The sequence below is a fragment of the Mustela nivalis genome (genome assembly GCF_964662115.1).
Source record: "Mustela nivalis genome assembly, chromosome: 16".
NCBI classification, from domain to species: domain Eukaryota; kingdom Metazoa; phylum Chordata; class Mammalia; order Carnivora; family Mustelidae; genus Mustela; species Mustela nivalis.
Genome location: NC_139035.1, coordinates 13,411,908 through 13,438,891, shown reverse-complemented (window position 1 = coordinate 13,438,891; position 26,984 = coordinate 13,411,908). Strand labels below are relative to the sequence as shown.

Below are 26,984 nucleotides of genomic sequence, written 5' to 3'. Positions count from 1 at the left end.
GTGCTAAAAGAAAAATTAATAGTTGTAAATGCCTATGTTAGATAGAAGAAATATATTAAATCGGTAACCTAAACTTCCACTTTAAAGAATTAAATAATTAAACAGCAAAGTAAATCCATAGCAAACAAAGGGAAGGAAATGAAGTTTAAAATAGAAATCATTAAAATGAAATAGAGGAAAACAAAATAGAAAATACAGAAAAATCAACGAAACCAGGTTAGTTTTCTTTCTTTCTTCCTTCCTGAGAGAGAGAGAAAGAATGAGCAGGGAGAGGGGCAGAGGAAGAAGCAGACTCTCCCCAAGCATGGAGCCTGATGTGGGGCTCTATCCCAGGACCCTGAGTCATGATGTGGGCCAAAGTCAGATGCTTACCGACAGCCAAAGGGAGACGCTTAACCAAGTGAGCCACCCAGGCACCCCAACCAGGTTAGTCTTTTGAGAAAAATCAACAATATCAAACTTTTAGCTAGACGGACTATTGAATATTCCTATGTCAAAAGATGAATTTAGACTGTTACTTGAACTGTATACAAAAACTAACCAAAAATGGATCACAGACCTAGATGTAAGAACAAAACTTGTAGAAAAGAACACAGGAAACTTTGGATTAATCTAAGAGTTTTTGGATATGACCAAAGAAAAAAAAAGTACAATTCAAAAAAAGGAAAAAAATGGATAAATCAGACTTTATCAAAACTAAAATCTTCTGTACTTCAAATGACACCATTAAGAACATGGACAAGTCACACACAGGGAGAAAAATATTTGCAGAACACATATGTAATAAAGGATTTGTATCCAGAACATATTCAGGAGCCTTTCAACTCAATAATAAGACAACCCAACCAAAACTGGACAGACAGATTTTAATACACATTTCACCAAATTATGTGAATATGCACATGAAAACAAGCTCAACATCATCAGCCATTAAGAAATAGAAATTAATACTACAGTGAGATACAACTAAACACACACTAGAACATCTATAGTTTAAATTTCACACAATTGGTGAAATTGTGTAAGAACCAGAGACTTCATACATTGCTGGGGAATGTAAACAGTACAGTCACTTAAAGAACAGTTTGGCAGTTCCCTAAAAACATAAATTTATCGTAAGACCCAGCAATTCCACTCCTCAGGACCTACCCAAGAGAAATGAAAACATGTAACTAGTCATAGATTTGTACACAAAAATTTGTTGGCAGCAGTACTGGACAAAGGGCCAAAAAACTGAAAACAATCCAAATGTCCATCATTTTGTCCATCACTATGATCTCTGTGATAGAACACGATTCAGCAACATAAAGGAACAGAATACTAATATACGATGTAATATGGATGAAACTCATATCATTATGCTAAAGGAAAGAAACCAGAACAAAAAAACAACATAATGTGTGAGTCCATGTATTTGAAACATCCCACAGAGGCAAATCTATAGACAGGAAACAGGTAGTTACCCAGAGATGGGGGTGGGAAAGGGGGTTGCCAACAACCAGACACAGAGAAACTTGTTGAGGTGACAGAAAAGTGACAGTTGCACACCTCTATAAATTTACTGAAAGCCACTGAATGGTACATTTACAATTGTAATGTAAATTTTATGTAAATGTAAATTTTAAAGTATGTCAATAAAACTGTAAAAACACACATAAATATATACATACATAACCAGCAAAGAATACACATCGAAATGCATAGATGAAAAAAATTAGGCAATATAATGATAATTTTTTTAAGATGAGAAATGAGTAATGGAGGCTCAGTATAGTACTCTTTCTACTCTTATGTATGTCAAAAAAATAATCAAATCAGGGGCACCTGGGTGGCTCAGTGGATTAAAGCCTCTGCCTTCAGCTCAGGTCATGATCCCAGGGTTTTGGGATCGAGCCCCACATCGGGCTCTCTGCTCAGCAAGAGCAGAGCTCAGCAAGAGCTCTCTGCTTCCCTTCCTCTCTCTCTCTGCCTGCCTCTCCGCCTACTTGTGATCTCTGTCTGTCAAATAAATAAATAAAATATCAAAATAATAAATATCTTAAAAAATAAAAATAAAAAATATAATAAAAATAATTAATAAGTAAATAAAGAAAAATAATAAAATAGAAAGTATAATAAAAATTAAAATCTTTAAAAAAAATCAATCAAGTGGCTTGGTAGCTGTTTGCATATGATATCTATCATCAGTGTTTCCCCCAAAATAAAGAAGCACACAAACAAAAATAACCCAAAACCTATTTAACCTATGATATTGTAGCACACCCTCTGACCTAGCTACCTAACAAACTCCCCTCCATACCTTCATCCAAAATGAGAACTAGAAAGCTAGGAGTCACCCACCCAGACTTCTCTGAAGCTAAGGATAGTCCTGTGACCCAGTTCTGGTAAAATATAAGAAAGACTACCTCTAGACAGAACTTCTAGGAAACCTTTTCAAAACCAGCATTCATTCATTCATTCATTTATTCACTCATCAGCCCTTTTCCTTTTACATCCCAAAGCAGGAACCTAAGGTTTTGATGACGTCAGTGAGTTCTGTATCAACACGTCCTATCTTCCTCACTCAACTTCTTGTCGTATGAGACAAATAAGCCCCTTTCTTATTTAAGCTAATATGGTAAGCTTCTTTGTTCCTTGCTTGCAGCCAAATAACCCTCAAGGATCCTATTTTCTCATCTGTAGTTAGAGGCTGACTACCACTATTGTGATATTACCACATCAGTGTCCCTATCCTGCCCAGCATACTACGTAAGGTACTTCTACCATATTGTCTAAGATTAACTTGACTTCCCTTAAAGTGCCCAATGTCTTCTTTCTTTTCTTCTATCTCTCATTTCACAAAGCCTAGAAAGTCTCATTCAGCAGCAGTTACAATCAGGAATTCCCAGGTCCAAAAGAAACAGAATGAACAGGTAACTTATATTTCACTTGTTCAAAGTCAGTGGAGCCTGGGTGGCACACTCAGTTAAGCATCAGACTCTTGGTTTTGGCTCAGGTCCTGATCTCAGGGTCGTCAGATCAAGCCCCACATCAGGCTCCACACTGCCATGCGCAGTCTGCTCAGGACTGTCTCTCCCTCTCCCTCTGCCTCTCCCACCCACCCTGTATGCATGCGTGCACTCTCTCTCTCTCAAATAAAGAAAAAAATCAATAAAAATAAGTAAATAAATAAATTGTTCAAAGTCTAACATCTGACTTCTATATGCCTAGACTGATTTTTTTAGCCCTTGGCATGTGTTAATTTGCATGACTGCCTTTCACAATTTCTATGAAAGCCACATCCTTCTTGCTTAATAATGCTGCCCCTTTTTAAAGATTTATTTGAGAGAGAGCACATGCATGTGTGTGAGCGAGAGTAGGAGGAGGGGCAGAAAGAGAGAGAGAGAACATCTCAAGCAGATTCCCCACTGAGCACAGAGCCCAATGAGCCCACTAAGCTCGATCTTAAAACTCAGAGATCATGATCTGAGCTGAAATCAAGAGTCAGATGCTGAACCAAGTGAGCCACCCAGGTGCTGTCCTTTTCTGTAAGCATAGACCGCTTACCACATAGATGGAGCTGTAAACCAAGAGTAGCAAAGAGCAAATACTGTATCAACTTGATCTGGCCTTTTATCCTAAATATCTGCAGTATATCATAAGCAGAGCCACCTTCATCATCTCAGCCTGGTTTACACAGTAATGAAATATCAAGTGATGAGATCAATTACTAGAAATATTACTGGTGCTACAAACTTTTCTATTACTATTTGTATTTCTGTTAGTGTAAAGTCATAAGTTTATACTATCTTTCAAAAGATCAACTTTCTTCAGTAAGTTAAAGTAGGTCATTAAAAAATAATCTTTTGTAGATCCACTGGCATCAGGGAAATTAAAAATCCCAATTCTCACATATTATTCATATATTTCATACGTTCTACCAATTACAGTTATACAGAGAGTAGATGTTTAAAGAAAGGAAGAAACAAGTACAGCATAATCACCTAGGTTTTTTCTGGAAGTCTAAAGGCAATAGGAAAATTGTGGTTATTAAAGACACTGATATCAACTAACAACCTGCACAACCGCAATACAAAATAAATTAGAAAATTATTATTTAAAACAGTAAAGCATTCTGGGGCACCTGGGTGGCTGATTTGGTTAAGTATTCAACTCTTGATTTAACTCAGATCATGATCTCAGGGTCAGGAGTTGGAGCCCTGAGTCAGGCTCCACACTGGGTGCGGGGTGGGCTTGTGGGATTCTCTCCCTCTCCCTCTGCTCCCCCAACCCCTGCTGGCACTCTCTCTTTAAATAAATAAATAAATCTTAAAAATAAATAAAATAATATAAAATGATAAAAAAACTCAGAATGAAAACATTTCATGTCAAGAAACAGTAAACACTAATATCCAATGATTCTCGTCACATGATTTGTACTAACCTACATCTCTAAAATTACACAATAACTATTTTTGCTCTCTCTCTCACACAAATTAGTACAATTATAACAAAATGAATATGAACTTATAGTGGTTTCTATCCCAAAAAGTCTACCACTGAAAGACACCTCAAAAAGTGAAGGCAAGGGCGCCTGGGTGGCTCAGTGTGTTAAGCCGCTGCCTTCGGCTCAGGTCATGATCTCAGGGTCCTGGGATCGAGTCCCGCATCGGGCTCTCTGCTCAGCAGGGAGCCTGCTTCCCTTCCTCTCTCTCTGCCTGCCTCTCTGCCTACTTGTGATCTCTCTCTGTCAAAAAAATAAATAAAATCTTTAAAAAAAAAAAAAAAGTGAAGGCAACAACTAGAATTTCACGATACTTAAATTTTTTTCTAATGTACCTCAATTCTGATGGAGTCAACAAGATAATCTCTAAGCCTTTTGCATCCCTTTTTAAAATCTATGAATCGGGACGCCTGGGTGGCTCAGTTGGTTAAGCAGCTGCCTTCGGCTCAGGTCATGATCCCAGCGTCCTGGGATCGAGTCCCGCATCGGGCTCCTTGCTCGGCAGGGAGCCTGCTTCTCCCTCTGCCTCTGCCTGCCATTCTGTCTGCCTATGCTCGCTCTCTCCCCCTCTCTCTCTGATAAATAAATAAAAAAAAAAAATCTTAAAAAAAAAAAAAAAAATAAAAAAAAAAAAATAAAATCTATGAATCAAAAATCTTACATATTTCTACAGTAAAAACAGAAGATATGTCAAAGACATTGCTGTTCACAACTAACTTCTGCTTATTTTAGTGAATAATGAAATTCAACAGTAAATCACATTCTCTGTTAAAAAACAACTTGAATTCCACCTTACTATAAATTAGAAAACAAAAATATTTAATGAAGTACAAAATATTTCAGAAAGACTACCAAACCTTGAAAAAATCTTCAAGTTGTTTACTGTTGTAAAGAGCGGGGATATTGGCAGAGAACTGTAGCAAATCTTCAGCACATTGTCTTCTCTCTTCAATAACTGTTTCATCAAATCGTCCTAGAATCAAATAAGAACCAAGACTTAAGGAAGGAAGGAAGGTTTATGAGACTTTATGTTCACAGCTCAGAAAGCAGCAGCAGGCCTCTCACTGCTTTACTACACAGTCCTCTAGAGTCAAGTCTGTACTATCGGAATCCGCATACTCTCCCCCAAAATAGACAATAGTGTTTCCAACACAACAAGAAACAGAGGTGTGAACCATAAATCAACGGCGCAGGCCTACTTGAAGGCCTGTCCATGTAAGAAACTTAACATTTAAGAAGCTGGTTTGAAACTCAAGCTGAAAAGAGATTTCTAAAGAACTCCAATGGTTTTCCATAGTAATTTAATACTGTAATTACTCATATAATTTTCTCTTTCCCACTCTTTTTGATTTATAAAGGAGCTGAAGAGAGGAAATTATGAGAACATCTGTATATCAGTGGGGTCAAGAACCTCAGCTTGAAGCAAAAGAGCTTTGAAGCCAAACTCTATGTGTGCGGCTGTCAGCGTTCGTGACAGCAGGCCTGTGAGTAAAAAGACGGCCCGCACAGCACCGGGGAGCTCTGATTTACAAGGTGAATGAAAGGTGGTTTTCATAGAATTTTTTTTTAATGCTATATACAATTTGAATGCTGATAAGACATTTTAAAATATGATCATTTTGTACTCCTGTTAGAGCAGATTCCTGGTTGGCATTTCTCACATGCCACGTAACGCTGACTGCAATCCAGGCTTCAAAAGAGGAGCATCGTCCCATAAACATTTTAAGCAGCTTTGCAAAATGTTAACAGAAAACTGAGGCACAAAGAGATTCCGAGTTATATAACCCAAGACAAGAATTTGAAGCTGAACCACAAAACACTCTCAGCTCAATGTGTCTCGTGTTTATGGTGAAGTATTTACTTCATAAAAACGAAAAGAAATGGCTTTAGAGTTAGACCTGGTGTAAATCCTAGCTCTATCATTCACTACCTATGAAACCTTAGATCATTTCTTCATTTGTAAAATGGAGAAAATGAACAATATACTTAAGACTCCCAGTTCTATTAAGTTAGCGCTTAATAAATTAATCATGATGCCTTTGAATGTTCAAGTGTCATTAGTGTCTAATATACGGAGCATACTAATTAACTCATTCATACCTAACTGTAAGAATGAATGGTTTTAAAAAAAAAATGAAAGTGTTAACTGTGGAACATTCTACCTTAGAAAATAGCCATCTTTCATTAATAAAAAGTTTTAACAGTGGTCCATAAACAACCTACTCAGCTAAATGGATGGTTCCAGAGACAACAGTCCTACCAAATTTCATGTATGTGTCCATAGGTACCTTTTCCTAAGGAATGAGCGTGGAACTTTTATCAGCGTCATCAAAGAGCCCAGAGCCCAGTAAAGGTTAATAGGCCAGAGGCAGGCAATTAGAGGAACCCTAACATTCAGGACAGTGCCGTATTGATGCTATATAACAAGCTGCCAGTTGCTAGCCCAGGGTTTGTTTTCACCTTATTCCTTAGTAAAATAATCCCCAATTTCTAACTGTGGACATGGTAACCCAGAGGGAGATAAAAAACAAACACTACATTCCCAGCTTGCCTTAGAGTTACATGTGGACATGGACTACGTTCTCACCAAAAACATATAAACAAAAGTTATATTGTAGCTTCCTAAAAATCTCTTTAAGAAATAGCCTTTTCTGCTTTCTTCTTGGCCCCTTCCAGGAAGGACTGTGGCGTGGGAGGTTAACAGTGACGAGCAGCAAGACGGGAGCCTGGATTCCTGATCACTGTGGAGGTGCACTGCCTGGAGCTACCTTCAAATCTCATGCCATGAGAAAGAAATCGACTTTTATTTGGTTTTAAGGTTTATCACAAGAAACCAAACCTAATACCATTATGCTAGTTGGTGTTTCTGTGTTCTGTTTTTCCATTATTTCCCAGTTCATATGTAAAATTCAATTTAACTCAATTCTCCCGATGATAATCTAAAATGATGTGCTAGCTTACCTATCAATAATATTATCTGGAAACAAACTTCCAAGCACCTATAGAGCAAATTTTCTGGACAACAATCTAAGTTATTCAGTCTTGGGAAAAATCCACTAGCCAAACAGGTTAAAATGACAACCAATGTCCATTATTCCTTTTCCTGTCTAAATAAGAAATTAAGTATACACTGGTACTTATGATTATAGTCCAATATGTTTATCCTTTAAACACAATTTAATTCCAGTGCCTATGAATTAGTATTAATAATTTTGTGAACATATATAACCTCAGAACAAAAATCCAGAAAATGCACAAAAAAATCATACTATGTTTCTACCCACAAAACCACCTGATACTATCTTCAAATGCATTAACTACTTGCCGAGAAATTTTAATGGAAAACTCACTAATATTTAATAACACCCTAAAAAGTCTCATTCAGTAGCTAAAACAAATACATATTAATTTGGGAGCTTCAATCCTAAATGTAATCAGTGATTCACCCCACTTCCCTATTAAACTAGACTAAAATGCTTAAGCAATGAGTACATTAACTTCTAAAGAGAATAAAACACATCTTTATGCATTTCCATTCTACTAAACTTGGACAAGTGGAGAGGGATTAAAATATTTTTCAGAATAGAGCAAGTACAATCAAAAATAAAGGCTTTTGCAGTAAAAGGTTCAATTACACTGAATCCTATCATCAAAACAAACAGATGAAAGAACATGCTCACTTCTTTGTTCCTAAGATATTTCAGAATAACAACAAAAAAAAATGGATTTGTAGCATAAACGAAACAGAAGCAGATGATTTTAATCCAATAGCTACTAGCCTTAATAGAGTAAACAAAGCCATCTAATTTTAAATTTTAAAAAAAAGTAGCAAGATTCAACAGTCATCCTAATTGTAGTCAACACCCTAGTAGCCACTATTCTCTACTTGCTAGGCCTTTAGTAGCACCTAAACTTCACTCGAAAGCAGCAACAATGAGAAATCATAAACAGGAACTTCTTTATCACTACTTTAAATTTCCATTCATAGGGTCAATGTTTATTGTCCCATGAACAAAGTAAAAATTATAGCTGACTTACAAAAGAAAATACAAACATTTTTCATAAGAAGATTTATTGTGTAGTATTAGATAGTATATACTATATTATTTGTATGTGTATATATTATATATAAGCCAGCCTCCACCCTCAGTGACCCAGCAATGCTTTATTAAAAGCTAGGGGAAGGGCGCCTGAGTGGCTCAGTGGGTTAAGCCTCTGCCTTCAGCTTAGAGGTCCTGATCCCAGGACCTGGGAATGAGCCCCACATCGGGCTCTGTGCTCAGCGTAGAGCCTGCTTCCCCCTCTCTCTCTGCCTGCCTCTCTGCCTACTTGTGATCTGTCAAATAAATAAAAAAAATAAATAAAAAGCTAGGGGAGAAAAAATTAAATTCAAGCATTCTAATTAAGCTGGTAAATCACTCAAAATAAAGGCTCTCTCTGATTTATTAAGCCACCTTTGGGATATTCTTTTTTTTTTTTTTTTTTTAATGTAGAATACCACCCAGATACCAGAGCTTACAACTTTTTTAACATGCAAATGTCAATGATCAAAAACTGCCTATATGGAACAAAAAGCTGCCCTTGACCAGTAAGAAAACTAGCTAGAACAAAGCCTGATGCTGATTCTTAACTGAAGCAAAAATTCATTCAGAGTAAAAACAAAGAGAGGCCGAGGTTTCTGGGTGTGAATTCTTCCCAGTCAACAGCACCAAGAACATACCTCTAAATGGACAAGTTGGATTTACTGCTCCTTGCAACCAGGCAAAATGTATACTACTGGGCACCCTGGAGCATTTCACTAAGAGGGTGTGAGAACAGACTCACGGGATCTGGGCTTGTGTTAGGTACTTTTGGGAAAGGTTTAAAGAAATGGGGGCTTTGCCCTGGTTCAGATGCTCTTAGGAAGTGGGGATAATTCTATGGGTTCTACAAATTCTATCTAATTCCATGATGCTACAATTTTAATAAATCTTATTATGAGGCAAGATGAATGAAAAGAGACTAAGGCTGTGATTTACATGAAGCAGCAGCAGTCACTCACAGCGGCTGAGATGAAGATATGCTTGATCATTTTTATGACTTCAACAACATTCATATTTTTGTGCTCAGACAGGATTTCAAAGTGGTCTTGTTTTTGTCTTGATCCAAGGACACAGAGTGGCCTTGTCTAATACTCCTGTTCTGTGCAACTGCTTACGTTCAACAGGAGAACAACATAGCATAGACATGAATGCGAGGCCAAACTCCAGGAAACACCAAGGTGGAAAGAAAAGGTATGCAAGGCCAGTTCTTTCTTAGCTATCAGGAACTGCTTTTCTCTTTCCCATAGGAAAGCAAAGTCTGATAACAGATCTAACAAAACAAACAAAACAATGATCTAATCCTGAGAAAGCAGACAGGTGAACAAAACTATCTTACACCTTTAAAAATGTCATTGTCATGAAAGACAAAAAAAAAATGCGTAAGGAATACTCAAGATTAACCTAGAGGCATGATCCTATACCCAAAAACAAACAAACCTAAAAAGGACATTTTTAGAACAAGAGGAAATAAGAATATGGATGGCACATTTTATATTACTGTATCAAGGCTAAATTTCTTGAGTGTGATATGGAATTGTGATTATAGGGAAAATACGAAGTACAGGGGTGAAATGTCACAATATCTGCAACTTATTCTCAAATGGTTCAGAAAGAAAAAGAGATACGTGGAGAGTCATAAAAAATTCAGCAAACTGTTAATAATCAATGAACTTGGGCCAAAAGTATAAAAGTATTTACCACATTATTCTTTTGTGGGGTTTTTTTGGTAAACTTAAAAATTTTGCACATTAAAAAAAAAAAACTGGAAAAAAATAAGTTAGGTGCTCTACTGATAAGATATAAAACTGAAGGGGAAAACAATGAACTCAGCTTAAAGGAAACAGAGAAAACCTCCTAGGAGAGCAGACATCTGAAAAGTCTGCAAGGCTAACAAGAAAGTTCACAGCAGAACAGGGCAATGCTGAATTCGGAGACACAAGAATATGGTATGTTAGTGGTAAATGAGCAACAGAATATAGCTGACGGCAGCGGGTACGTGTCGAGCACTGAGCTAGACACACTAGAGTTGTAATCCATAGAACAGGAAGGCATTTTCCCTATCTCACCAATAAGAAAATAAACTGAGATGTTCATTCGTACAAGATCACATTGCTAGTAAATCAAGGATAGAGGATTTGGGCCTAAAGCCACAGGATTCCAAAAGGCATGTTCTTTTTTACTATACCGCTAGACTAGTAACTACATTTTTGCTGGTTGTATCAACTACAATAGGATTCGCTTTTGCTGCTGAGGTTCCCATACTAAAAATGTGAGAGCTGTTAAAAAGATAGATGCTTAACCAACAAGTCCCTCCACACAAGGACAGCTGCAGCCTGCAGGGTTCACTGCAGTTATCAAGTATTACAAATGGACTGTACCATTTACTAAGAGAGATAAACTGCTTACTTATCATGATTAATAAGAAATTTTCACTCCATAATATGTAAGGATGTGGAGAAAAGTTGAAGATAATCCATTAGCAAGAGCAGTAATAGCTACAAATCTCAACCAATTTAGAAGCCACTCCTTTTCACCCAGTGACAAGCTTCCTGTTTAAGAAGCTGGGCTGTGTCTCTCTCCATATTAAAGTTAAAGATATATGGAAGCAATTAAGTTCCATAGTACAGAAGGTATAAAATAAAAAGTAAAACCATCTCTCCTCCTACATCCTGAAAAGGTACATATATTATACAAATGTGTGTAGGTGTATCTTCACATAATAACATATGTCTGTTCAAACACAGATGTGAGCTTACTAAACATAGTGCTGTACAACATTTGTTTTCATGTCTTAAAAATGCAGCTTGGATATCTTACCACACCAGTATATTTCAAAGAGCTAAAGAATTCTATTAATTGGGTAAATTATGGCATATCTGTGCAATACATAATGAGATAATTCAGTTTCTGTTCCTTTTGCCTCTACTGAAAATGCTGCAAAGAACACTCATGCATTATGCACATATCTGTGCACACATTTGTGTGTGCGTATTTATATGTTGGGCATGGTCCTAAATGTTGAAGATATAGCCATCAGTAAGAATAAAGCAGTCTCTACTCACACAGTTGTGTTAAGGACTCAGAGAGAAAGGGAGAAAAAAAGACAGTTAAGTATGAGGGAGGTCTCTTATTTTTAGAATATAAAAGAACCCTTTTTGTGTGCATTTAGAAGGATGATTCTAGATTGGGGGCACCTAGGTGGCTCAGTTCGTTAAGCGTCTGCCTTCGGCTTAGGTTATGATTTCAGGGTCCTGGGACTGAGTCCCACATCGGGCTCCCCACTCAGTGGGGGTATGTGTCTCACCCTCCCTCTGCTTCTCCCCACTGCCTCACACATATATTCTCTAATAAAGAAAATCTTAAAAAAAAGAAAGAAAGAAAGAAAAATTGGGGTGCCTGGGTGGCTTAGTGCATTAAAGCCTCTGCCTTTGGCTCAGGTCATGATCTCAGGGTCCTGGGATCCAGCCCCATGTGGGACTCTCTGCTCAGCAGGGAGCCTGCTTCCCCACCTCTCTCTCTGCCTGCCTCTCTCCTACTTGTGATCTGTCAAATAAATAAATAGAATCTTTAAAAAAAAAAAACTCCTCAGATTGGTGAATTTTAATTATTTGCATCTTCATAATTAAAATAGAATGTCAGGATGCCTGGGTGGCTCAGTTGGTTAAGCCACTGCCTGTGGCTCAGGTCATGTCCCAGGGTCCTAGGATCAAGTCCCACATCGGGCTCCTGCTCAGCAGAGAGCCTGCTTCTCTCTCTGCCTCTACCTGTTTGTGCACACTCTCTCTCTCTGACAAATAAATAAATAAAATCTTTAATAAATAAATAAATAAAATAAAATAGAATGTCACTAGGATTAATATCCCAAGAGATAAAGAAATCATACAACTCAATACCAAAAAAACACAAACAATCCAATTAAAACATGGGTAGAGAATCTGAATAAGCGTATTTCCAAGGAAGACATCCAGATGGCCAACAGACACATGAAAAGATGCTCAACATCACTACCAGGGAATTGCAAACCAAAACCACAATGAGATATCACCCCGCACCTGTCAAAATGGGTAGGCTCAAAAAGATAAGAAATACCAAGTGTTGGCGAGGACTTAGAGAAAAGGGAATCCTCCTGCAACTTCTGGTGCAAATGTAAATTGGTGTAGTCACTGTGGAAAAGAGAATGCGGGTTCTCCAAAACATCAAAAACAGAACTATCATAAGATCCAGAAATTCCACTTCTAGATATTAATCTGAAGAAAATGAAACAACTAATTCAAAAAGATAAATGCATCCCTATGCTTATTTCAATATTATTTACAATAGCCAAGACACGGAAGCCACCTAAGTGTCTATCAATAAATGAATTGATAAAGAAGACATGGTATATATACAATTACACATACACACACACAATGGTATGTCATTCAGTCATAAAAAAGAATGGAAACTGGTCATTTGTGACAACATGGATGGACCTAGAGGGTATTATGGTAAGTGAAATAAGTCAGAGAAAGACAAACACAGTACAATTTCACTTATATATGGAATCTAAAACACAAAACAAATGAACAGACAAAACAGAAACAGATTCATAAATACAGAGATCAAAATGGTATTTGCCAGAGGGAAGGGAGGTTGGGGTGAAGGGGATAAAGAGGTACAAATTTCCAGTTATAAAATAAGTAAGTCACAGGGATGTGAAGTATAACACAGAGAATACAGTCCATAATATTATAATAAATTTGTGTGGTGACAGACGGTAACTAGCTTCATTGTATTGATTTCATAATCTACGTAAATGTTTAATCACTATGTTGTATGCCTGAAACTCCTATCATATTATATGTAAACTATACTTCAATTTTTTTAAAAAAATCTTTAAAAAAAAAGTAGAATGCCACAAAACTTAAAAACTTGACAGTAAGGATATCACATCCTTAAAGCACTTCCCTTTCAGAACGTCTAAATCATGATGCTCACTTCAGATAAGTTTCTCAGAAGACAGAGGCTGAATCATCATACCCACAGTACCTATTTTTAAAATGTTTCTTGAATTAAGCATGCCTATAAAATTTCCAGATAATTACAGCTGGACTGGTATTAACCAAAGACGACTCTATTAATAGTAGCAGAATCATGATCAGAAAAGGTACGTAGTTCAATGGCAAAAAACAAGTACAACTATAATAAGAAAAAGCATCAAAGAAAAAAGGAAAGAACCAGAGATACTGGGTAATAACAATGAACAGAAGGCACCAGTAATGTGACTAGATGGAATGTCTGAGCTCAAAGGCCAAAGGAGGTAAAGATTTACAAGGGTTTGTGGATCCCTTAATGCTTCGTAGGGGAACAAAATGAAGTGATGGTATCTTCAAAACTAATGGTTCTACTGCTACTGACCTGCTGTCCATATTCCTCAACTGCTTCTCACCTAAGGAAATACAAATATTTTCTTTTGTAATTATGAACCAAAGAAACCTCTTGACGTTGCGTATATTTCAAGACATCATTATATATCATAAATGGTTAATATTAAGTATTTGTTAAAATTAAAGAATTGTAGCAACAAGCTTTTGATGGCCACTTCATTCTGTCATAAATGCCACTGATATTACTCTACTATTGTGTATCTGTTTCTTGTCCCCAGATCTCAAGGCATTGTGAAACATGCCAAATATCCTAAAGAAAGGCATAAAGCTCAGAGAGTACAGCCTGAAGAAATCACTGTTCCACATAAACTACAAGCCAGTGGAGGATGGATAATTTCAAATCATCCAAAAATCTTCCTCAATCAAAGAAAGGATCAGTAAGGTTCAGTCCAGAGACTAAATCCACATAGTAATTTGAACAAGGAAAGCTTAATATAAAGACTATTAAACAACTGTTAACTTATTAATTCTAAAGAATACCCCCAGGGTAAAAGAAAGTACCAAAGGAAGGAATAATCTAGAAGGGGGAACCCCTCTCCAAAAGTTGGGATTGGGAGAACTGTTTGTAGCCACTGAATGGAGAGAAGTTAGCTGGGTTCCCTAGGCCAGAGCTGGTCCATGGTTGCCAGGAAAGCAAGAAAGATCCTTCCAGAGTTCACACAGGACAAGACTGGCAAGCAAGCAACAAGAGAGAATCACAGTGCTGGGAGCCCACTCACAAGCAAAGTAACACAGGACTGGGGTACACAACTTTCTGGGGCAAAGGCAGGCCAAGGCTGGCAGAGAGGTATGCAGAAGCAAAGAGGGCATCAGGAGCCTGCTCACCTATAGAGCAACGAGGTCTGGAATCCACAGTGTCCCTAGAGCACAGGAAACCACCTTCAGGGAGTCAGAGAGTCAGAAGCCCACTCTCAACTAGGTCTGAGGTGCCTTGGTGCACACAGTCAAGAGGCTACCAAACTAGCAGGGGATGTAAACTTCTCAGTGGACTACATTTAGGTGTGTAGCTGAGGCAGAGGCCTCTGGCAAAAATGTAGTAGAACCAAAAAGAAAAACAAAATCCATAGCACACTGGAAGGTGGGAGAGAAGCCCCTTACCCTCCTCCAGTGCCTCTCCATCAGCCTCTACTCTGAATAGCATACTCACTGTAAAAGAAAAATATTTAAAGAGTCCAACCCATTAAAGCATTACAGAAAATGAAAGAGGAGACTTGAAACTAAGAGGCACTAAATGGATAACTGGTATCATTTCTTAGAATTACCAATGTAAAAGCCCCAAGAATTCCAGGCCTATCCTAAAAGGCAAGAAATTCCCCAGAGTCAATGAGAAATATAGCTAGTATCAGAACATACTCTATAAAGTCATTTTACAAAAATCAACATGGCACAGAAATAGGTATTACTGTAAGAATAAATAAATACCATAAAAGAAAAACTTTAAATTAGTGGCAATGCATAAAAAGTTAATGCCCAATTTCACTGGGAAAAATATTATTTAATAAATACCTCAGAACAGATGTCTATCCATCTGAAAGACACAAAATGAAGTATCATCTAACATCTCATTCAAATATAAATTCCACGTGGATATTTTTTTCCCACGTGGATATTAAAAAGAATTTTTTAAGCTCCAAAAATCATCTTACAAGCAAATGGAGGAATTGGGGAACATTTCTAATCAAGACCAGAAAGCCAAAATCTTAGAGGGTGGAGGGGGCAGGAAGAGAACATCATATACTGATGTATGTATGCAGATGTGTATGCGGAAAGAAGAATGTATAATGTACACAAGGTGCAGCAATGCCTCGTGTTTCCTAACACTAGCTGCTGAAAGAATGTTAGAAACAACTCCTACTGAGCCTACCTGCAGCCCAGATAGTGGTCTCTGTGGCAGCCAGGGTCCAGCCAGAGAATGGAACCCCTGCATGAAGAATTGTTAACTGTTTGCACAGGACTAACTGCTCAGAGGCAGGAACAGAGACCTCTAAAGAATACCCTATGGCTGAGGGAGAGAAACAGAGGCAATAGTTGGAAGAGGCACCTCCCTCCCAAGACTGCAGTTTACATCTCACTGGAGATACTGTGGCTCCAGCGAACGGAACGGAACGTGAGAGCAGTTACCCCAGCGAGAGCTATTCTATAGTAGGAAGGGCCAAAGCTGATGGACGAGAACCTGCAGGCCGGGACTAACAAGCAGGAAGCTCTCTGCCATGGTGCCAGCACGCCAAGAGTGGGAGGCAGGGAGCTGCAGACAGGAACTGGCAACACAGTCCGCTAAAGGGCCACGTACCCCCAAACACCACTGGAGGTACAGAGCAACAGCAGCAGGGTACTAGGAAGCTCCAGGCCTCAGTCTGCTGTTAAATTTTGTGAAGCCATGAATCTAACAGCTATCATAACATAGCCAGAGCCACCACCCCAAAATATCTGTATCTGGCCTGGCTGGGTGCCTCAAATCATAACCACTTTACATTATAAGAAAGGTATCAGAAAAAACGCACAAGAGGCACCTGGGTGGTTTAGTGGGTTAAAGCCTCTGCCTTCGGCTCAGGTCATGATCTCAGAGTCCTGGGATCGAGCCCCACATCAGGCTCTCTGCTCAGTAGGGACCCTGCTTCCCCCTCTCTCTCTGCCTGCCTCTCTCCCTACTTGTGATGTCTCTCTCTCTATCAAATAAATAAACAAAATCTTAAAAAAAAAAAAATACACCAAGTATAAGCTTTTAAAAATCCCCAAATTTCAGAACTATAAGAAAAACTCAGTTATCATTTCTTCTTGTGCTCCTACATGGTTTTGGGGTTTTTTTAATTTGCTTGACTGGCTGGCATTGAAGTTGATGTGCAGCTGTTTCATAGGAGGGAAGAGTAAATGAATGCAGAGCTAACGCGCCTACACCGGGAACATGAAGAAACAACCTCAAGGGCTTGCTGCCTGACCTGAGCCATCTTAATAAGGGCTTCTGACATCACCGTACAGTATTTCAGGGTTTACTACATATACACAATTAGCCAATCATCACTGTTTAAAGTCACAATTTCAAAATAATCACTTACCAAACACTATTCCTTTGGCAAATGGAGGAAACAATTCTGAATGTCGGAATAAGTTTTTGTGAATCTGCCATAATTCTTTGTGTAGTTTCTTAAAGTCACTGTATCTCTTCCATACGATTATCTAAAGAAAAAGAAAAATCAAATGTGTCTCTCACAGTGAAACTATGTAGGCTCAGATATCTGAACAACAAAAAGTCTTTTCAGGAAAGTGCCCAAAATTGTCATGCAAAGGCAAACAAATATATGTTCTAACCAATCTGGTTAACTGGCTGAGATTAAATAATAGTATTTGATTTATAAAGCAGCAACTCTTTCTCTAGCTTTTCTGCCTTGGTTTTTAAATTTCGTTTTACACAAGTAGCGTTTTCTTGGGAAAATATTCAACCTGGTATAAAGAGGGTCTATACCACCTAAAATGTCACTTAACCTCTTCAAAAATCAATTACTATTGGCCAGGAAATGAGCTAGATGTCAAAATACATATACTCTCTCAAAAACAGCATGTTTATAAACACAAAATAGACAACTTTTTGGGGGGGGGGGAGAGAAAAAGAAAGAGTGCACACACAAGCCCAGGGGTGGGGGCCACACAGAGGGCGAGGGAGAGAAAGAAAGAGAATCTCAAGCAAGCTCCACACTCAGCACAGAGCCCAAAGCAGAGCTCAATCTCACAACCCTGAGACCATGACCCAACCTGAAATCAAGAGAGTCTGAGGCTTAACCGACTGAGCCATCAAGACACCTCTAATATACAACATTTTTGGAAAAGATTTATTTATTTAATGAGAGAGAGAGATCACACATGTGGGTTGGAGAGAGAATGTCAGGCAAACCATGCTGAGCACAGAGCCCAACATGGGATCTGATCTCACAACCCTGAGATCACGACCTGGGCCAAAATCAAGAGTAGGATGCTTAATCCGCTGAGCCACCCAGGTGCCCCTAAACAATTTTTAAACATAAAGTACCTACACAGCCTAAAAGGATAAACTAAATAACACTGAAGAAGACATGGCTGGGCAGCAAGTAATTAACCTTAACTTTTACATTTCATAAATCTTATTTCACAAACCTCAGTTTAAAGTAGTAATAAGGATTTCCGAAGGCAAGATGAATCCTGAACAGAATACCATTAAAACTAGTATATTTCAAAACAGAAAATCAGTCATCCAGATTAAATATCACAAAAAAGTTTACCTCCATTAATCTGAATTACTGTTTAACCTTATTCAGATTAAATTAGGGGAAAAAAACTTCATAAAGAAAATAGATTTGACATATGACTTTGATATCACTGATTTTCACTTATTCAGTCTCCACTAAATAGGATATAACTGAGTTTTAAATTCCATTACCTGGTATATTAAGGTCTTTGCTTCTTTTAAAAAAAAAAAAAAAAAAAAAACAATTACCTCACACTTCTAACACACAACAGAACATAATGCTAATAATAAGCAAACCTTAGGCCAAGCAGGTAATCAAGTGAGATTTAAGAGACTCGTGTCAAAAAATTTATTCTCTGGATATAGGAAATTCTTCGCTAAACTTTACCATATACACCAAAAATTCTACCATGATGAGCTTCTTATTTTTACTATAATTATAATCCTAGAAAACAAGTCAGATTATAATATGAATTAATTTAAACTGCCTCCTTCCAAGGCTTCCTTTTATTCATTCACTCAACAACAAAAATAGTCACCAAAACAAGTATTTTCATGTCCCTACTCTGTGCCAGGCTCTGTGTTAGCACAAAGGATGAAGAAATGAGAAACATAGACCCAGTCTAAGTGGGCAGGACAAGCCAACACAGTAACTGTGTCACAAGACGGTGTGACAAATGTGGACAAGGGAAGCCCAGGAGTGTTAAGAAAGGAGCACCTATGGAAGGTGTTATCTTAAGTAAGTCTACTGAAAGCAAGTAGTGATCAGATCAACAAAAATAAAGAGAGAGAGGGGACTGGAGATGAAGTTTTTAAAAGGAGAGTGAGATGCCAAATATAATCACTAGAATTGGGGCTTTTGCAACTGGATAAACAGTGGTGCCATTCTCTGAGGTGAAGAAAAGGAGACAGGGAACTTCTAAGGTAAGAACAAAGTTCAATTTTAGACATATCTGGCACAGGTTTGGGGTTCTAGAGAGAGAACTAAGCAAGATGTATTCATTTGCTAACTACCAGCAGAAAGGTGGCAATCACTCAGGAAGGCTTTTCTCAGCATTTATAACAAGATGAGGAGTCTAAGGACAAAATAATGGGGAGCCCTAACATTGAGAAATCAGCCAGAAGTAAGGAAGAGGAAACCAAGTGCAAAGTAGGTGTTTAAAAAGCTTGGTTGTGCCATGAGACAGACCACTTGGATGGAAGAAAAGATTTTATTTTAAAGTAAGTGAAAAAAATAAAATGTAAGTGAATGAGGCAAAAGGTAATAGTAAAGAAACAAGAGCTCCAGTAAAAGAGCAAGAGGAACCAATAACTAAGACAGCCAAACCAATACCTAAAAAGTAAATGGTCTCAGGACAGTGAGATTACAAGTGATTTTAATTTTCATATTTTTTACTTCTCTGTAATTTCTAATTTTGATACATGAAAATAATTCTGTCACAGGAGAAAAAAACAGTGCTATTTTTATATTTTTAAAATAGATCAAATTGTGGTGGTACCATGCTGCCAAAGTCTTAAGGAAGAAATGGGTGATGAGCTTGCGAAAGTAACCTTACATAAATGCCATCCTTAAAACCATTATAAACTAGAAACGAGAGCTATGCAAAAGACTAGTCCACGGAAACAAATCTGCAGATAAAATTTCTATTCTAGTTAGGGTCATTTTTAAGTAAAGGCAGAGTTAACTTCAGGGACAGAACTTAATAACTTAATCACAATAATGATAATAACAACACGGTCTATAAACTAGCATACAGTCTTTCAGAGTAAGAATTAGAGCCTCCAAGGTGAGACTCCTTTTTCATCGTGCCTAATTTATTCACTCACATCCTTCTTCTTCTCAACTCTGGAACTATAGAACCAAAATAACCAAGAGCAAATATAAACCCTCAAGAAATGCAGAAAACCAACACATCACAAAATGTCACCACCTACTGCCTCCTTTTCTTCATACTCCTTTTAACTGTGGACATTTCTAGAAATCTTCAAAATGGAAAAGTGAGCAAAAGCACATTTCCATTACGTTAGCAGTATTGATGTTTATAACTGGACTACACAAAGTCCCAAAAAATGCATGCAAAAATTATTTTCTCTAGTAATTCCTTCCTACTAGGAAAAAAAAAAACAAAACTGTGTAACAACTACTGTTCTATGAACCAACTCCTACAAAAATTTCTTAAACTCATTAAAGTTCCTTTGCATAAAATTCCTCAATTAAATATTAATTCAGTGACTGTCCTATATATACTATGAATTTAGTAAAAGCTTAACTTTCATTAAATACATTCCCTTAAATAATTTTTACACAAAATAAATGTTTACCTTTCAGATAATTTCACTTAATGATAGCAAAAACCTGTAGCTCCTATAAACTAAACCACTCAATTTGTCCTCTCACACAGTATTTTAAAGGTGCCGGATCATCTTTTCTTGCAACCGGCTCGCCTACCATATTTGCTTTCAGATTTGCTTTCTCCCCTTTCCAAGAGCCTTTTCTTTCCCTTGACACATTTTAAATGTTCTCAAATGGTTTTTATCAAACTATTTCATTTATGAAATGACTTAACAGATTTCTGACGTGATACATAGAAAGTTCTATTTCAGTTCTTCTTCTCCCAAATTTCACCAGTGAAATCTACTACCTATAGAGAAACAGAGGTATAGGTTACGTTTTGAAAAAGGTACGAGAGGAAGGGCACAATATTTCTAGTTCTTTCTTTAACCTTCTTCAGGTGTTCATGCTTTAGAGAAACTACTAAACCAGAGGCCACATTAACTGTTGCTATCCCCCTCAGAGTTTCCCATGCTGTTTTGTTTTTTTTTTTAAGATTTTATTTATTTATTTGACAGAGAGAGAGAGAGAGACAGCACAAGCAGGGGGAACAGCAGAGGAAGAGGGCTAAGCAGGCTCTCCGCTAAGCAGGGAGCCCTGTATGGGGCATGATTCCCAGGACCCTGAGATCATGACCTGAGCCGAAGTCAGATGCTTAACCGAATGAGCCAACCAGGTGCCCCACCCCATGCTGCTCTTAATAAATAAAAATTTAGAGGGAATTTTTGAAGGGTAAAATTTTGTAAAAGAAATCTATCCTGGATAATTTTAAATTATTTCCTCCATGTGAATAGGTCAGCACTCTTAGAAAGAAAACACTGCTACCTGGCAGGATGTGCCAAGGTGTGTGAACACATTTCTAAAAGAAAACCAACAATACATCTCCAGTTTTATAAGGATAGCATACTATTAGCCCTATATTTAGTTAGACTAACAGGACATCTTCTAATCCTCAGTAGCTCTTGGGAAGCCTGACTATACTCTAAAGCGGTACCTACATGAGTCCCTGAATAGGAGAGAAAGTGAAAGGAAAGGAAATGGAAACAAACTCCAGGTGGCACATTTCTCTCCTAAATGAGAATTCCAACATTTGAAATACATGAGAAGCCAGAGAGTTACAATTTCAAGTTTATTTTATATTTCAAGAAGCTGGCAAGACAGAAGACATTTTTAAAAATTTTTATACCATTTCTAACAAAGAACCATGCAATCATCTAACTAAAGGACACTTACAAGAGTTTTCTGATGAATGGCTCACCAACAGTTGTTATTATAAAAGAGTTTTCCCCAAAAAAGGATTAAGGAAATGGCAGAGAGTATGTTCATGGATAAGTTGGTTCAGGATTCTCCCTGGAAAATGGGAACATCAAGCTACAGACTACAGCATAGCAATCAGACAATGTATTCAAAGGAAACACAACCCATCTTTAATTTTAAGAGTTGTAAAATTTCAAAAGCAGAACAGCCTGTACTGGCTATTAATTCAACATAATTAGAAGAACTCTAAAGAAAGTCCATACTAGCCAACTGACACTTAAGTAGAGAGTACTTAATACAATGGTGCCAATTACTTTCATTTCCATTTTGGAAGGATACAGATATAGAAATACATATATCTTTTTCTTCCCAAATAACTGTATTACAATATTGTCTTCCTGGTTATCGAGAGGGGAAAGTGAGATATCTTAAAACCCCTAAGAAAAATAATATGAAATCTTTTAAAACTGTGTTTTATTGAACTCAAAACAAATACTGGATCAAGTATAGCAAGAAATGCTAATGTATAAAAGTTCAAATATTATCTAAACCTGATGCCATACACTCAAACCAACCAGTACCAAAAAATCCATTTAAATGTACAATCAAGCCAGGTTTGTTAAGTAAGGAGTAGTGGGGCTTGTTAGAAAATATATACTCCATCTAAAGACATTAAAATTCAAATGGGGCAAAAAACTGTTGCAGAATTAAGAATGCCAATTTATAATGTCTTTTTTAAACACTTTAGTAAGAAAAAAAAAATCCCCAACATATGTCCTTCTAACACAGTGTAAATGAACAGGGACCAAAATGAAAGTAAATCAAAAAATGTTAAAACAAGCAAACTATCGCTGTAGCTATCGTTACTGGATAAGGAATCCTAAAGGTATATAACAAACACGAAGTAATTACAAATAAAGAATTCCATAGTTTTAAGCAAAACACACAAGCTGGTATAATTTTAGAGAGACAGAGTTGTAGCAAAACAACTACAAATTTAAAAAAGAAACACTATAGCCAATATCTATACCCAAAGCAGTTTTCCAAGGTGTCAACATGTCAACTCAATAAAAGTGAACGTATACAGGGCCCCATAATTTATTATGATCTTTAAAATTAATATTAGTTACCAAATGCTCTTTCCTTTTTATTAAAGTTACCATGATTTTGAAATAGATAAGAGCTCTTAATACTAAAATCCTACGAATGTTAGTTATCAGAAACACTATCATGTTACTAAATAGCACTTTAATTCCTTAAATCCTTCCTTGTATAACTTAACACCTATTAAGCTTAACCCGTACTTAATAGATCTGAAAAGGCAACTTCAGCTGCTGTTTCATGAGCTAAAGATAATCTCTAGGCAAACACATAAATATGAAGACAGACATACCAACAATTCTGTTTCCTCAACAAAGCATTTAATTAAATTTTTATCAAATATATAAAATAAAATGTTCATATGTATAAGTGTGTTACCTCCTGGACATCCTCTGGATTTCTTCGTGACACAACCTAAAACAAAACATACATAGAAATATCTCATCATTACCAAAATTTAAAATTCCATATTTGTATAATTAATTTCAACAGTATCTGACTGAGAAATGAATTTGTTTAAAGGAAAATAAATACTGTATTATATCACTTACAAAAAGTTCAGCTATATAATAACTTCACCAACTGAAACACATGCTAAAAAATTTAAGGAAAAGGCAGCTAAAAAAAGAGCCCACACACTAAAGTTCATGCATTACATTCCTAAGAGAACACCCTGGCTTCCCTCTTACCTGACACAGTTCTAACAAGCTTGTCTACCCCCTTCCCAGGCTACATATAAGCTATACCCGAAGTATGCAAGGGATGATTCCATATTATTTCTTACAACTGTACATAAATCTACAATTCGCTCAATAAAAATTCCAATTTTATAAAAGCAGCCACAATGCTCAGACACATCAACAACCAACCGAGCCACCCAGACGCCCCAGAAATAACCGATTTGATTATGATTTGTCATTTACAGGCTCAATGGCTCACGGAGTTCTGTGTGCCGCTGCTACAATGGTGAGTAGGACAAAGCCCTGCAATCGCACCTTCACGGACCTCACAGTCTAGTGATATGTGTAAGGGGGTAGCGGTTGAGGTGAGGAAGAAATGCAAAGTGGAGGAGGAGGGCTGTATTTCCCAAACTTATTTTAGTATCTCCGAGAACACCGATGTGCTAAGTAATGCGTCAGGAAGCACTTCGTACTAGACCTTTCCCTGACACTGGATGATCATTGTCCAGACCACACTGTCATCCCAGAACCCATCAAGAAAGGGGCGCCCAGGGCACCTGGGTGGCTCAGTTGGTTGAGGACTGCCTTCAGCTCAGGTCATGATCCCGGAGTCCCAGGATCGAGTCCTGCATCGGGATCCCAGCTCCATGGGGAGTCTGCTTCTCCCACTGACCTTCTCCCCTCTCACGCTCTCTCACTATCTCTCTTTCAAATAAATAAATAAAATCTGCTTTTTATAAAAAAAAAAAAAGAGAGAGAGAGAGGGGTGCCTGGGTGGCTCAGTTGTTAAGCGGCTGCCTTCGGCCCAGGTCCTGATCCCAGGGTCCTAGGACTAAACCCCGCATCGGGATCCCGGCCCTGTGGGAAGCCTGCTTCTCCCTCGCCCACTTCTCTGCTTGTGTTCCCTCTTTCGTTGTGTCCCTCTCTGTCAAATAATAAATAAAATCTTGAAAAAAAAAAAAAAAACAGCTGAGTGATTCAAGACTTTTAATGTTTTCATGATAATAAATTATTCACAGAAAATACAGAAAACCAAAATTTAAGTATTCTTAAACTATCCAAGCAAAGGTCTTTAAGTTTCCAGGAACTTCTCTTCACCCTCAAATACTTCTCATGTAAAGAAAAAGAGGATTTTACTCAGGTGGAGTTCAGAAAATTAAATCAAAACCTACTTGCCGGGCGCCTGGGTGGCTCAGTGGGTTAAGCCGCTGCCTTCAGCTCAAGTCATGATCCCAGAGTTCTGGGATCGAGTCCCACATCGGGCTCTCTGCTTAGCAGGGAGCCTGCTTCCTCCTCTCTCTCTCTGCCTGCCTCTCTGCCTACATGTAATCTCTCTCTGTCAAATAAATAAATAAAATCTTTAAAAAAAAAAAAAAACACCTACTTGCCAAGTATTAACTATCCCTTTCCCCAAGAGCATAAGCAAATCTTAGTGAAAACCATGCCTGGAAAGTATAAGACTACACTTTCCTGACTTCCTTTTTCCTCCTTGGTTCTTTTGCTTCTCTTCTGCAGGTTCCTCCTCCTCCTTCTATCCCCCAACAATCTGTGAGCATTCCAAGAATCAGTTCTAGACTCTGTTTCTTAGTCTCCTTTTCAGGATTAAGAAAGAAAGTCTATACTGGTGCTAATACTGTTCAAGGTACTGTGCTAGGCATGGAAAAGAAAAAAAGCCTGACTTTGTACATTTATACTTACAAAGCATTTTATTAATGATTCTATTTTATCCCCTCAACAACCTATGAGCTAGGCAGGAGTGGTTATTTTAAGTCTCCCTTTTACCAATGAGGAAACAAGAGCCAGAGATTTGCATAAGGTCACATGACTCTTCCCCTTCAGATTTGTAATTAGAACTTGGATTTCTTTTTTTTTTTTTTAAGATTTTTATTTATTTATTTGACAGAGAGAGAGATCACAAGTAGGCAGAGAGGCAGACAGAGAGAAAAGGGGAAGGAGGCTCCCCGCTGTGCAGAGCCCGATGTGGGGCTCGATCCCAGGACCCTGAGTTCATGACCTGGGCCGAAGGCAGAGCGTTTAACCCACTGAGCCCCCCCAGGAACCCCTAGAACTTGGATTTCTGACTCCTGGCCCAGTGCTCTTTCCAATATACTGTACTGTATCCCTCAAATTATCTGTAATATTTTCAGAAATAATTAAGTTTACTTACTTGCACAAACCCTGCCACCCTCAGGTTTTATTTATTCTTTGACTTACTCGTTCAAGAAATAAGTGTGCCTACTCCAATTCTAGATACTGAACTGTAACAGAGAATACACTGGACCGGATTTCTACATCACTATATTATAAAAATATAATCACCTGGCAAATACATTAGCAAGTTCAATCACTTGGCACCCCTCTATAAGGGATTCAGTATTCCCAATTATATAATCTTATTTAAATAGTTAAGAATGTGTCCCCTGAGATGGAAATCAAAAACAAAAGGTGAGTTAGGATAACACACATTGAGCCCAAATGTCCTACTCCTTCTAACTATGTAATTCTCTTCAGCAGGAATATAAATTGGTGAAAAATAAGAATATCAATCAGAAATCTGAAGAAAGAATAGGATCATAATGAAAATGAACAAATTGAGCCCTCAGACCCAGATTTTGATAACTCATAAAGCTTTATTAGCAATTATTTCAACAAGTAACATCAACTCTAAAAAAAAAAAAACAAAACTAAATTCCTCTGATATAGGTTGCTAGCTAGCATTTAGTAACATTTTTTCGAGGTGAATTTCAGTATTTTGTCTTAAAATTCATCCAATAAATGCCAGAAAATGGGACTTAAAGCAATGCTTTCTTTTGTTTAAATTTCATAAATTTCCACTTATAAGCATTACCTATCACTTATACATGTATCGTACAGCCTCTTGGTATAAAGAATTGTATCACCAGGTCATCTTCAAAATTATTACCTAAAGCAGTGCTTCACAAACCATGCAGTACGGAATATCAATATTCTTTAAAATCAGTGCTCTCAAAGGAAGGGCTTAATGATCAATTCAGTAGAGATATTTTTTGGAGCAGAATTTCTCAAAATCTTTAATACATTATCACGCATAGCATATCTTCAAAAAAAAAATATGTAATATCTATCCAGTCAATTTTTTATTTTTATCACATGTTATCTACTATTACTTTATTTATCTAGTGCAACACCCACTAAATTTGGAATACAGCTGGGTAATGCTTCTGCAATGTTTATAGTCCATCTGCCCCTGTTAATGCCAACAGCAAATTATGAATTTACTTAAAACAAATAAGGGCTTACAGTGAAGGTCACTATCTCTTACTGTGCAAAGAAATTAAGTCCTCTACTTCATTTAATCACCACAACAATCCTGCCTGGTAGGATGAGATAAACAAGCCCAAGAGCATATAGTCACATACTAATAGTAC

The 26,984-nt window shown here is 37.4% G+C and overlaps 1 protein-coding gene across 9 annotated transcripts in view; it reads right to left on the bottom strand.

Moving 5' to 3' along the window:
* Nucleotides 1-26,984, bottom strand: part of RPS6KC1 (ribosomal protein S6 kinase C1) — a 191,290-nt gene that overhangs the window by 141,611 nt on the left and 22,695 nt on the right. For 7 of the 9 annotated variants that reach the window (XM_082702502.1, XM_082702497.1, XM_082702498.1 and 4 more), the window contains 3 exons: nt 23,276-23,311; nt 17,045-17,165; nt 5,341-5,456 (listed from right to left, as the gene is read on the bottom strand). In XM_082702502.1, coding sequence (XP_082558628.1) covers nt 5,341-5,456; nt 17,045-17,165; nt 23,276-23,311 — 273 coding nt within the window. Of the gene's footprint in view, nt 1-5,340; nt 5,457-17,044; nt 17,166-21,772; nt 21,884-23,275; nt 23,312-26,984 lie in introns of those variants that run through there. The other 2 variants (XM_082702503.1, XM_082702504.1) reach the window with 2 other exon arrangements.